This window comes from Mastigoproctus giganteus, chromosome 12, assembly GCF_048544385.1.
Source record: "Mastigoproctus giganteus isolate SK-2022 chromosome 12, ASM4854438v1, whole genome shotgun sequence".
NCBI classification, from domain to species: Eukaryota; Metazoa; Arthropoda; class Arachnida; order Uropygi; family Thelyphonidae; genus Mastigoproctus; species Mastigoproctus giganteus.
This window is the reverse complement of record NC_143586.1, coordinates 87958859-87972917: the sequence shown is the minus strand read 5'-3', so window position 1 is coordinate 87972917 and position 14059 is coordinate 87958859. Positions and strand designations below refer to the sequence as shown.

Here is a 14059-nt window from a genome sequence, read left to right as displayed (position 1 = left end):
TAAAGCAAAAATGGTGAGAATAGTAATCATAGTGATAAGAAAAGGCACATTATAACTGTGGAGACTAAAGTCTAAATCATTAAACGACATGAAAACGGCAAGCAATTTGTGGACATTGCATCGGTTTACGAAATGAATGAGTGGGCTGTTAGAACCATTATAAAAGATAAAGTTTGAATTATGCAGCACATATAAAGTTCTGTGCTAATGCAGTCTACAATCGTATCCATAAAGTGGCATATCCAAAAGAAGAGGTTTATTGATAGAAGAAATGGAAAAATTGTTGATCATTTAAATAGCAGACATGAAACAACAATAAATGCCACTGTCTTATGCTCATATAAGAAAAAGTCTTGAGTCTTTTTGAAGAACTAAAGTGTAAAAGTGATGAGAATGTTGCTAGTGAAACATTCGTTGCAAGCCACGGATGATTTCAAAGATTTAAGGGCCGTGCTAAACTATACAACATCAGAGTTACAGGTGAAGCTGCTACTTCAGACATAGTAGCAGCTACGGAATTCCCCAAGACTTTGCAGAAATTATCAAAACCGAGGATTACCTACCACTACAGGTCTTCAATGTAGACAAGACTGGTTAATATTGGAAAAAAATGCCAGATCATTCTTACATATCACAAGAAGAAAAAACTATGCCAGGATTTAAGGTATCAGAGGACAGATTAACCCTTCTTTTTGGTGGAAATGCTGCTGGAGTTTGCAAAATAAAACAACTGTTAGTTTACCATAGCAGAAATCCAAGGGCCTTCAAAAATATTTCAAAGGCATTACTACCTGTTGTGTGGAAGTCCAATCAAAAAGCATGGGTGACACAAGAAATTTTTCAGGACTGATTTCTCCTTTCTCCATCATTTTGTGCAAGTAGTTAAAAAAAATATTGCCAAGAAAACAACCTACCATTTAAGATATTACTGCTGGTTGATAATGCACCCGGTCACCCAACAACTATGTGTGACTATCACGAAAACATAAAAGTTATATTTTTGCCTGAAAACTTCCCTCATTCAACCCATGCATTTAATGGCACCTGCGTAGCACACGCTTCTTGATTAGACCGTGGTTCGAGCCCGTCACCACCAAATATGGAGGATGCGGAAAGGTCAGGGAATGACCACCGCATATCCCTGGAACATATGGCCTTAGTTGCTAATGCTCCTAAAAAAAAAAAAAAAAACCAAACCAAACCAAACCAACCCATGCATTTAATACAGACATTCAAAAAGTATTATCTACGAACAACATTTAGACAGGCAGCAAGGGCCACTGAAGGACAGAATGCCAGATCAGTTCTGGAAAGAATTTGTCATTTACAAAGCTTTTTAAAATATCGATGCTGCCTGGAGTGAAATTACAGTTTTAACCATGAATGCCGTCTGGAAGAAACTCACCCCCCCCTCCAGTTTGTTCAAGATGCTTCGGGAAGTGAAGAAAATGAAGATGTAATTAGAGAGTTTGTGGAAATGACATTGAACATTGAAATGAACATTGGAATTAAATTTAGAGGAAAATGACTTTATTGAATTGTTGCAAAGTAGAAAGGAATTAAGCAATGAACATTTAACGGAGCTTGATGACCATAAAAATGAAGACGAGGTTTCAGAGGATGTACAAGAAGTTGAACCATCAAAATGATTTGATACTAGGCTAAATGCTTTAAAATGATCGATGAAGGACTAGATGGCTTAAAAGCTCAGGATCCAGACACCAAATGGTTTGAAAAGGTGATTGGAGCAGTGCATGATGCAGTTGCATGCTACAAACTAATTTACGATGAGAAAAAAAGAGCTACAGTGTAGACATCATTGGACAAGTACTTCAGTATGCCATAAATATCTCCAGAGTCTGAGAACATATTAAATGATTAGTATAGAATGGGTATTTTCAGCTAAATTAGATATGTTTTTATATTTAAGTACAAGAATGTACTCCATAGGATATTGAATAATGTTTATTTCCACAAAGTTTTCATAAATAGAAGTTGATTTGCTTGAATTTTCCTTTCAAACAAATATACAATTAAAAATATATTGTATTTAAGCACTATTTGACTTGCACATTTTTTCAACTTGCAAGGAAATCGCTGGAATGGATTAATCGCATAAGTCGAGGACTTACTGTGTATATATATATATATATATAACTGTTTCCTTCTACATTAAGATGTACAGATGTGAATGCAAGTAAAGTCACCTGTGTAAACTGTGCGGTGGCCAAGTGAATGTAGTTGTGATGAGTCAAAAAAAAAAAAGTGTGGATGCCTTGACAGTTGTGTTTATTTAGGTGGTACCTTTGTTCTCTCTCTCATGATGAATGAAAGGAGGCACATGAGTGAGTGATTGATGTCTGTTGTTACCTACCAATCTGCCCCTAAATGAGTAATAATAATTAAAAAAATAATAATAAAAAAGTGTGTATACCTGTATATCTGTAACAGTGGAAGGTGTGCATAAGGTTTGAACATATGAAGAGTATGTGTAGTGTTCTGGCAGTCCCCCCCCCCTACTTGGACTGCAGTGGGGGTAACCCATAGGGAACCAGCCCTGCCTTGCTGACACCATGCAGCCTCTCTTTTAAGGTATGGTATGGGAACTACTGACACTGGCTATAGCTAGTCTGGCCAGTGTGGGATTTCGTGCAAAGCTGCACTCTGTATCCACAGAGCAGACCCCCCCCCCCCACACACACACAAAAAGGGCACTCTGACCCCATGAACAAGCAGAGTTTGTTCATGGGGTCAGCTAGTCCTTCAGAATGTGCTCTGCTTGTTCAGAGCATACTCTGAACAAGCAGAAATTTTCAGAGCATACTCTGAACAAGCAGAGTTTCTTCAGAGTGACCTAAATAGACTTCAGGGATGGCCAGAAAAATGGCAGCTATGCTTTAATCCAGTGAAGTGTAAGGTACACCTGGGGAACAGTAATCCCAAAATAACTTATACATTTGGTAGAGTTGAACTAAAGCTGGTAGTAGAGGAAAGGGACTTGGGTGTTATGATACGGTCAGAAATGAAGTTCTCAGAGCATTGTAGACAGGTTGCATGGAAAGCCCATTGTGTCCTATCCATGATTAATCAAATAATTGCTAGTAGAGATAAGGATGTCATAATCCCATTATATAAAGCTATTGTTAGATCACACTTGGAATACTGTATTGAGGTATGGAGACCACACCTAAAGAAAGACATTCTGCTACTTGATCTCAGAAGATTCAGCCTTTCCTCATATGGGTTTCCATGTGAGGAAAGACTTTGAATATGTAGGTTGCAGAGCTTGGAGACTAAATTAGATAAGCATAAGTAAAATTAATGAGGCTGAAATTTTCATGGTTATAAGTGATTCTAGAACTTGGGGCCATAATTTCCATTTACAGGGGGAGAGATGTTTAGACTGGATTGCAGGAAGTTTTAGCCAACGAGTTATAAATTACTGGAACCTATGTGGATGGATTCCATGAGTGGAGCAGTCCTCCACTCACAGAATCCATCTGTTCATTATGATAGTGTAAGCATTAATTGATAGAATTAAGACAGTAATATTTACACTTATAAGCTGAATTGTGTTTGATTCACAGATGGAACTACTGTATATGAACTATAAACAGAACTGTTGGTAGAGTAGGCATTTACTTTTTTAAGATGGATACGAATTCAGTTCTCTGTATAATCCATTTAACATAGATATTTATATATGTATATAGATGTATGTTAATTGAATAAAATTTTGGAAATTCTCCAAACATAAGAAAATAAAACAAAGGAGGGAGTTACAGTAAGAGAATTTGTGAGATATAGCCAGAAAGTTGGCTAACGTTCTAATATAATATGTGTCAGAGGCATAGCAAGGTTATTAGGTGCGTGCCTGGGGCAATGCAATATATTTGCACCTCTCCTTTATGTAAATTTTTAAAGTAAAATAATAATGATTATTATTACTTTTATTTAAAATTATTATTTTATTTGCAAAAGGCACTTTGCAAACATAAATCAATGTCACACAGCAAGAGATTTAAAAAAATAATAATTTTTTAAATAAATGTTGTGATGACAATAAAGATAAATTCTATGAATGAAACTGCAAATTGGTCAATAATGTCACAAGTCAATATTCCCTAGTTTCTTTATTCTACACTTAGTAAGGCCAGATCATTAAGTTCGTTTTATCCCAGTGATGCTCTTAGGTAAGAGAGAATTTAACACGTGGTGGTAAATATGGAAATATGGCAGAAACTCCGCTGGAAACTTTTTAATATCATTTTATTACAGCTTAATCATGCTTATTAAAAGCAAACTTAGGTTCATCATTAGCCATTTTTAACCCATTGCAGGATGAAGGCCTCTCCAGCAACTTTCCAGTTCCTTCTGTTTTGTGCAATGACCATCCATTTACTTCCCACAAACTCTTGAATTTCATCTGTCCTTCTCCATTGTTGCCTTGGTTTTCTTTTAGCTCCTCTTAGTCCATCTGTCATCATGTCTTTGAGCTATGCGTCCTGCCCAAGTCCATTCCAGTTCTCTAGTTTGCTAAGAATGTCTTTTACTTGAGTTTGCTGCCTAATTCATGTGTTTCTCTCCTTATCCAACAGCCTGATTCCTAATATAATTTGTTCCATTCTTCTCTGTGTAGTTTCAGCTTCTCTTCCATTCTTTTGGTGAGTGCCCAAGTTTTGCTTCCATAAATCATGGTGGGGATTATACACTGGTTCATTATTTTATATTTCAGACAAATTGGGATATTGCTTCTCAGTATGCGACTATATTTCCTGAATGCCATCTATCCGAAATTTATTCTTCTCTTGACTTCCAGCTGTTTACAGTAAAATCTCGTTAATACAAACTCGGTTTATACAAAGTACTCGTTTATATGAAGCACATACCATTCCCCTGCAAAAGGATAGGCTTTTCTATGTAAACATATTTGTTTATTACAAAATTCGGTTAATATGTATTACAAAGTTCTTTTTCACCCTGTGAGAAATAAATATTGTCATTTTGTATGTTTAATACAAATCTTGGCAGAGCAGTCCGAGTATTGTCCCCCGCCACCTGGCTCCCTACTTCCCGAAGGATGGCACTGACTTGTTATAAATTAACTGTGTAAACAAAAGCAGTTTATGGTAGCTACAATGTCAAGTGCACTCTGAGAAACATCTTTCTGAAGGATAAGTTGTTTACATGTACTCCCTCGCTCTCCACGGGAATAAGGTCAGTTGCAATTGTTACCCCAGTTCAAAGTCTTTTGCTATCGTATACAGCAATTATTTTTTGTGCCATTTTATCTGATCTGATGTCTTTTGCGGAACTTGTCTTTTGTTTATATTAAATCTTATCTAACAGTGTTATGGTGACAAAACGTATACGGACAGAATTAAGCCTGGAAATTAAACTAAAAATTACACAAAAGGTTGATAGGATTGAAAGAAGCAAAATTGACATTGCAAAGAAATGCAACATCCCTTTACTTACAATACTGAAAAACCAAAAAAGACTTGAAGAAGTGCGTGACACTGTAGCAGAGATGAAAAACAGGAAATGAATTCGTGGTGCAAAACACGAGGAGCTTTAAACAAAACTTTTCGAGTGGTATCCAAAAATGCGTGCATCTAATTTGCCAATATCGGGTCCAATTTTGCAAGAAAAGGCAAATTATCTAGCTCAGCAACATGGGATTAGCGACTTCAAATGTAACAGTGGCTGGCTCCAAAGATTTAAAGACAGGAATAACTTGGTTTTGCAAAATGTTTGCAGAGAGTCTGGATTAGTCGACAAACAAAAGGCTACAGACTGGTTGTGTTCCGTACGGACCATCCTTGAAAAATATGAGGCAAAGGATATTTTTAATCTTGACGAGACAGGTTTATTTTATAATTTCTAGTCAAACAAAACATTTGCTGTTCGAGGAGAGTCTTGTCGTGGTGGAAAATTAAGTAAACAAAGACTCACTGTTCTGTTATTCTGCAATTCAGATGGCAGTACGAAACTACACCCACTTGTGATTGGTAAGTTTTCCAAGCCAAGATGTTGCTTGGCCTATGGTCAGAATTTTTCAGTCTTGGTTATCAAAATTGGACAGAAGAATGGCTTCAGAAAAAAGGAACATTTTGATGATTCTAGACCGTTGTATAGCACATTCTGCTGAGAAACTTAAGTTGACAAATATATGGCTCTTGTTTTTAACCCCCCAATACCACCTGTTTAATGCAACCACTGGATCAAGGCATTATTTATAACCTCAAGAGAGCATATAGAGACCACCTGATAAGGTACTTGATCCGCAACAGAGGAGGAGAATAGAATGGGCCAGTAAGTCAGAATGTCTTGTAACGGGGGATTTTAACTTTCCAGATATGGACTGGAACTTGTGGATTGGTCACTTGCACGCTATTGGAGGATTGTTTTTTACAGCAACATGTTCGAGAAGCAACCAGAGGGAGTAATACCCTTGATCTGATTATTAGCAGTGATGACGCATGCATTAGAATTTGTAGAAAAAGGAACGACTAGGTGACAAGGATCACAGTATACTGATGTAGGATTTACTTAAAGATGTAACTATGATCAAGGGTAAAGGGAAGGGTTTTTGTTTTCATAAAGGTGACTACAGAGGTCTCAGACAGTTTTTAAATTCTATAGAGTGGGATCAGCTGATGTTACCAATGGTGAATTCTAAATGGGAAGTCTTCAGGGACTTAATCTTGGAAACTACTAGGCTTTTCATACCAACTAAGAAATACTTTTAAAGGTTCAGGCCTAAATGGATGTCAGATGAATTAATGAGGCTCATGGCAGAGAATAAAAATGCATGGGGTGCATATAAATTATCAGATGACACAGAAGCCTACGACAGATATAAGCTAGTCTGTAATCAAGTCACAAAGGAGGTTAGGCAGGCAAAGGCAGATTATGAGGAATCTTTGACAAAGGATGCAAAGGAAAACAGCAAAGACTTCTTTACTTACGTAAACTCTAGAAGAAAGGAGATGAATCGGATTAGTCCACAATGGTTCGACTATTGATGATCCTGCTCAAGTAGCTGATAAACTGAATGAATATTTTGCATCTACATTCACACATGAGGAGTTATTCAAGGAGGGGAATGCCAGAAGTTCATCAAACTCTAACAGGGAGCTAAGTGATTTTGTGATAACTGAGAGTAAAGTGGAGGAGAAATTGTTGAAGATAAACATAGAAAAAGGCACCTGGGCCAGATGGAATCTATCCAGTTATAATGAAGGAGGCAGCAAGGGAAGTAAGCAAACCCTTAAGCCATAATTATGAGAGTATCCTTAGAGTTAGGGGAAGTCCCCATGGACTGGAGATGTGCAAATGTATCCACAATTCACAAAGGCGGTTCAAAGGGTGACACAAATAATTATAGACGTGTTAGTTTAACTTCTGTTCTGGGGAAAATAATGGCGTCAATGGTTAAAGAGGTGATATAGGATCACCTAGACAAGACAGCAACAATAGTTCAGACACAGCATGGGTTTGTTAAGGGGAAGTTTTGTCTGACCAAATTTGATTGGATACTACGATGTGGTCACAAAGGAACTGGATGCTAAAAATAATTTTGTTATCACATACTTGGATTTCAGGAAAGCTTTTGATACTGTTGCACGTGGAAGAGTGCTATACAAATTGGTGCAGTATGGCATTAAGGGCAAGTTACTGCAATGGATAAAGGGATGGTTCAGTGGGAGATGGCAGAGAGTGGTAATAAATGTACACTGCTCTATGTGGAATAATGTTATTAGTGGAATTCCCCAGGGTTCGGTGCTGGGCCCATTGTTGTTTTGTGTATTTATCAATGATATTGATGAAGCTATAACAGGCTTAATGTCCATGTTTGCAGATGATACAAAGATTTCAGGGTTTTCAATGACACTAAAGACAGTATGCTACTGCAACAGGGTCTAGAAAAGTTAGGCAAATGGGCTGAGAAGTGGCAACTGAAGTTTAACATTGACAAATGCAAAGTACTGCATATGGGTAGCAGTAACCCAAGAGAAATATACCAACTCTGTGGTACTACACTCAGAGAGGTGGAGAATGAAAAAGACCTGGGAGTAATTGTGCAGTCAAATATGAAGTTCTCTGAGCAGTTCAGACGGGGGGTGCCTGAGCAGGTCATGGAGCTTTGTCGATATATAGAAATTTTGCTAGCAGAGACAAGGAGGTGATTATCCCTTTGTATAAGGCAGTGGTCAGGCCACACCTTGAGTACTGTATACAGGTCTGGAGGCCTCATTTTAGCAAGGATGCAGAGTTGCTATAACAGAGAAGGGCAACAAGATTAGTGAGAGGATCAAAGGGGTGCGCTTATGAAGAAAGGCTTAAATTCTGAAAGTTGCAGCATCTGGAGACTAGGCACCTGCGAGGTCTGTAAGGCCTTGAATGGTTTGATCAGGTGCAATGCTTACAGGATACTTCTGCTTGCTCAGACTAAGAACCTGAGGGGGCATAGATTTAAATTGAGGAAAGACAGTTGTAGAATAGATGTGCAGAAATTTGCCTATAGTCAACAAGTAGTTGATTGTTGGAACAGACTTCCATCTGTTGTTGTGGAACTTAAATAAAAAATAAGGCTGAACTAGACAAACATTTGGAATGACTGGATGGGTGAAATGGGAAGGGTTTTTTTTTTTGGCTGATGCTGTGTAAGCTTGCTTTCTTGCATCATGTGCCTCAACTAATGCTAATAAGTATGTCATGCCTTGCCATCACACGTTGTTGTTATAAAGGCAACTCACTCACAGAAAAATATTTATAGATTTTTATATAGTTTATAATCTTTGAAATTATTCATTAACATGCAGTATTTACTTTTTCTTTTGCGTGCAATAAAGTATCTAATAAACGAGATCAGAGTTCATGACTTTTTCAGGTTTCCATTACATTTGTATTGTGTGTAACACCCTCTCAGTTGGAAATTCAGTAATATCAATGATTTATTGATGCCCATTTTGTAACCTTTATGTAAAGAAGTCTTCTTCTGTGTTCAGTTTGAAAATTGGACACCAACATTTTCCAGCCAACTTTGTCTCTTACTTTATGAAATAGTTCTTGTGTTGTAAGATCCACATCCATGTTTTTTATTATCAAGCCACTGTTTTTTTTCTTGGTCTTTCTTTTGCCTTTATTCTTCTCTTGCAGGATTAGTCTCTGCAGGTCATATTGTGGGCCTCTTATAATATGCTCAAGGTAGGTACACTTATATGCATGGTTATGGGGGACATATGCCCCCTCTGACTCCCCCTGAATGCACCCCTGAACAACACTAGTAGTGAAAAGTTGAAACAGTAGCTTTTACTGGCTTTACTTAGTTAGTGAGGGGGAAGTGAGTTTTTGTAAGGCAGATTAATAAATTGATATTTTCTTTTTTGATGTTGAGACTACTCGAAATATATTTATAATAAATTTTCTCAATTCATTCAATACTTTAACTACTATTAATTTAGAAAGGTATAACAGAGAATTTTATTTGCAGTGACAATTGTTGCACAAGGTAAGTATACAATTCTGTATTAACAACCCAGTTCAGTTCAGGAAACAGATTCGTTTTAGTTCTTCTAATATTGTGAAATTGTTCAGAAGGAAGAACTAAGTTTTTTTTTTTTTTTTTTTTTCCTTCAAAAAAAAAAAAACCCTAAGAAAATAGAGTAACTGTGGTCCACTACACATGATAATAGCAATGTCCAAAGATTGAGGAAGAAATTTAAATATGGTGAAACAAAGCACTACACATGATAATAGCAATGTCCAAAGATTGAGGAAGAAATTTAAATATGGTGAAACAAAGCATTGAGAGAAAAGCAGCAAACCTTTTGGGGGGATGATTATTTGAATTTCATAATTATTTCATATCACATTTGATTCAGGTACTTATGTTTTTTGTTATCTATGGTCTTTTTGTACACTAAAATTACCTGCTGTTATAAACAGTTATTTTAATTAACTTAGTTTTAATAACTTGGATAGCTTTCCTATAAAACTGGTGAAGAAAGAAAGATAAGGACATTTTATTGTCTTTAAATGTACATTATATGTATCTTATTTAATTTATTTTTAATTATATAAATATTTCTTTTCATAGCATGAATTTATAAAAAATGCCAAACCTGTGACAATCCTTCAGCAGATGATTTCTGAAGCTAGAGAAATCCAAGAAAATGAAGCCTTCCGTAGAGAACGGATTAATACTTTAGAATCGGTAATTATTCTAACTTAAAAAATTTCTTTTAATTTAATGATGAAGTTTTAGCTGATTCATCATTGTGATTCTCCACAGCTGAGAGCTCTAGTAGTGTCTAAACTATTATATGAATTTGAACAAAAATTTTATTTTAAAATAAATATTTAGTTTGCATTTCTCAGGATTGTTAAATTATTTCAAAAAATTTAATATTTCTTTAGCTTTTAAGAAAGATTTTTGCTCTTGGCATGTGAATTTTATTAGCTAGTCCTTCGTTTATTGTTAATTAGAGAAACAAATGTTAGAGTTGTGGCTTTAAATTTAATTCTGATTTCTGACATAGTTAATACATCTAAATATTTTATAGCTAGTTATGTTTTTGCTATATTTGAACATCCCTTTCCTTCATAAGTCAAAACTGCTATGCTTGTATATATTGATGTATTCTTAACCTGTTGCTTGTGAACATCACAATGCTTATGAATACTGCATTCATACCCTCTTGTGCAAAGCCTATCCTCATTTCTCCTTAGTTGAATGATGAAAGGTTCAAATTCATTAGGTTTTCTACTATTTAGTGTATTTTGTTACACTAAAACCTGAAAATTTTAGTTTTGGTGTCATTTATACTATGGTAACTTTAAATTAGATAGATACAAACAAAAAAAGGAAAGCTTTAGACTACCTTATTTTAATGGAACTTACCTTCCTGACTGTTTGCATCTGATTGGAATAAAAAATTATTAATTCGGAAAGATTGAGTATTAAAGCTATTTAAAATTAAATCCCACAGAACAAAGTGCACTGTTCTCCAGTGTTCATTATAGCAACTTGCTCCATTCTAAAAAAATATATTGTAGAACCAGAGTTTGGATGGTAAACTTTTGAATGTCGCCTTCAGTTGGATTATGAATGATAAACAAGGGAGGGAAGGGGGGAGAGATAGAGAGAGAGAGAGAGCGAGAATCGTTAATGTATTAATTTTTTAGTTCCCTTGGTGCAACTCGGACATGCATGTTTTAATATATTAAGTTTTTTAGTTCCCATGGTGCAACTCACCATTCATTTTTGCCTTGAACATCTGTTTAACTAATCTCCCTTTTATCCTTTCTGTATGTCTATGCCATGTTAAGTTTGCTTTGCTTGTCATATTGGTTCCTTATTTTCTGGCTCTCAGCTCCATAGGTTAAAGTAGGCCTTAAAAATGTGTTTTAAACAGATAATTTCATTTGATAATTTAGCCTTCCTGTTTTCCCATATGAATTTAACTGACTACCCACACTTTCTGCACTAATTATTTCCACGACTGATCTTCATCTTCATTAAAAACTGTTCTTAGATATACAAAATGCTAACTTTTTTTTTAGGCGGTTCCGTAGCCAGGTGGGCAGGAGCAGCAATACATAGTCACGTGCTTCTTGATTAGACTGGGGTTCGAGCCCGTGACCACCAAATACGGAGGATGCGGAAAGGTCAGGGAATGACCACCATATATCCCCGGAGCAATATGGCCTTAGTTGCTAATGCTCCTGAAAACCAAACAACAACAACTAAACTTTTTTCGACTGTTTCATTATTCAGTCTACACTTTAAATTTTCCTTGTCTCTCCCAACTTTCATTACTTCAGTTTTTTATGTTACTAATTATAATGCCAAATTGTCTATAGCTTTATCTGATTTATTCAGAGAATCCCAAAGATCTTGCAGGCTACTATTTAACCAGCACCTCTACTTCATCGGCATATAGTAGTGATCCATTTTTATGCTACTCACACTAAAGTTTGTCAATAACTTGCAGTCTTTCCTACAAGAAAATTATAAAAAGAGATGACAGTAAAGAAGTAACACTTACAAAAAAAAAAAAAAATTTATAAAATTTAAAAGAGCAGATTTTTAGATACTTTGTCGTATGCTTCTTTAGTATTAACAAATCCACAATGCAGTCTTTTGTTGTGTTCTCTTTTCAATAATATGTCTCAGTTCAAATATTTGATCTGACATCTCCCTTCCCTTTGCCAGAAACTTGACTGTTTTTTTCCAAAGTTACATTTAATAATACTTTTAACCCTCTTATCTCAGATACTTGAATATATTTTATTTGGTAATATTCACACTATGAGTAGTGAATTTTAGATGCTGTTGGCTGATTATAAACACATAAAGTGGTCTTAGGGTTAAAAACTGCATTTTAAATAGTTTTGAATAGTATTAGTATTGAAGACAAAATGATTCAAGGAAGCCTGGCTTACTTAGCCTGAGCCGTTAAAAAAATAAAATAAATAAAATATAGGTGGTATTGCCCTATGACAAAAAAAAAAAAAAAAAAAAAATGTATATATAGGGCTACATCCATCCTTTCTTAGTTTAAATAGCTAGATAACCCATTAAATAAACCCATTATTTAATGGGTTATCTTTTCAATGCTTTAATTATCTTGATTGCATCTGTATACAAGTGCAGTTGTCTGGTTTCAGGACTACATTTCACAGCCCTGACATCACTTTTCTCACTGAAAATCAATTTCCTGATAAGTGCAGTGATGTGTTGTGCAACATTGATATTTTAGAATAAAATCTTATTTCTCTTTTAATGTTCCAATGAATATGGTTTTAATAAAAATTGCACTATAACAAATAATATGTAGGTCTTGTTTGACTGAAGAACTACTTCACACAAATTATTTTTAGCCCATATATGTTAAATGTACTGCTTTACAAAGAAAGAAAAACTGTCTGAAAATTATGAATGGTTAGTGCAGGAATGAATGCACACTGATCTTTTTTTTTTTTTTTTTTTTTCATCAGTTGTGTCCGAACAGAGGCATAACTAAATTCTGAGCCATCCCATGAGATTTTTGAACATCCTGCTAATCCTTCCTTCATGCAATGGCACAGTTTGGTATATTTCATCACCAGCTATAAAACCTCTCCGAAATACTTTCTTTTGAAGGGGAAGAGAACAGTGTTGAAAGGTGCTAAGAATTCTTTGATTATGTTAACACTAGAAGGAAAAGGGATGAACTACATTGGCCCACTAGACACTACTGGCATAACTATTAATGATCCTGTATAGGTTGCTGACAGACTGAATAAATATTTTACATCTATATTCACACATTGAAAAGTTTTAAGGATAGGTATACCAGAAGTAATTCTAACTAGGAGTTAAATGATCTGATAGCTGGAAGAGAAATTGTTGAAGCTAAAAATAAATACGACACCTGGGGCTGATGTAATTTATTCATTTATGTTAAAGGAAACAGAAAAAGATGTAAGCAAACCTTTAGCCTTAATTATGAGAGCATTTTTGGATTCAGGGAATATTCCTACAGACTGCAGCTGTGCAAATGTCTCTCCTGCTCATAAAGAGGGATCAGATGGTGAACTGAGTAATTACAGACCTGTAAGCTTGACTTCATTTTGGAATTCAAATGTACATCACCAAGGGTGTCGAGACTACTACTCAGGATTTCTAAGCAGTATAAGCTAAACATTTTAATGATTTATGCACCAACATTGAGCCACGATGATGAAAAGTATGAAGAAATATACACCAAAATCGAGAATTATCTAGATGAGCAGAAAACCCACGACACTATCATTATGGGTGACTTCAATGCTAAGGTTTTTTTTTTTTTTATGTGAACCCCAAACACGAGAGGTATTAGAACCTATAGTACTTAGTACTGTGCTTGGGTTGGAGGTCGAGAAGACGAAAGAAGATATTTGTTGACATTGGACTTGAACTTCTGTAGATCGTAATTTTCAGGAAATACGTATGAAGGAAGGTTGTTCCAGAAAACAGCAGTTGAATGAATAAATGAGGAAGATGAAAAGTTGGTTCTGTGGGTTTGAA

At 35.5% G+C, this 14059-nt stretch overlaps 1 protein-coding gene across 1 annotated transcript in view; it reads left to right on the top strand.

The window, feature by feature from the left end:
* hpo (serine/threonine-protein kinase hippo) overlaps positions 1-14059 on the top strand; it is a 185335-nt gene that overhangs the window by 128437 nt on the left and 42839 nt on the right. Inside the window, exon 8 of the mRNA XM_090386778.1 lies at positions 10106-10222. Coding sequence (XP_090242904.1) covers positions 10106-10222 — 117 coding nt within the window. The remainder of the gene's footprint in view (positions 1-10105; positions 10223-14059) is intronic.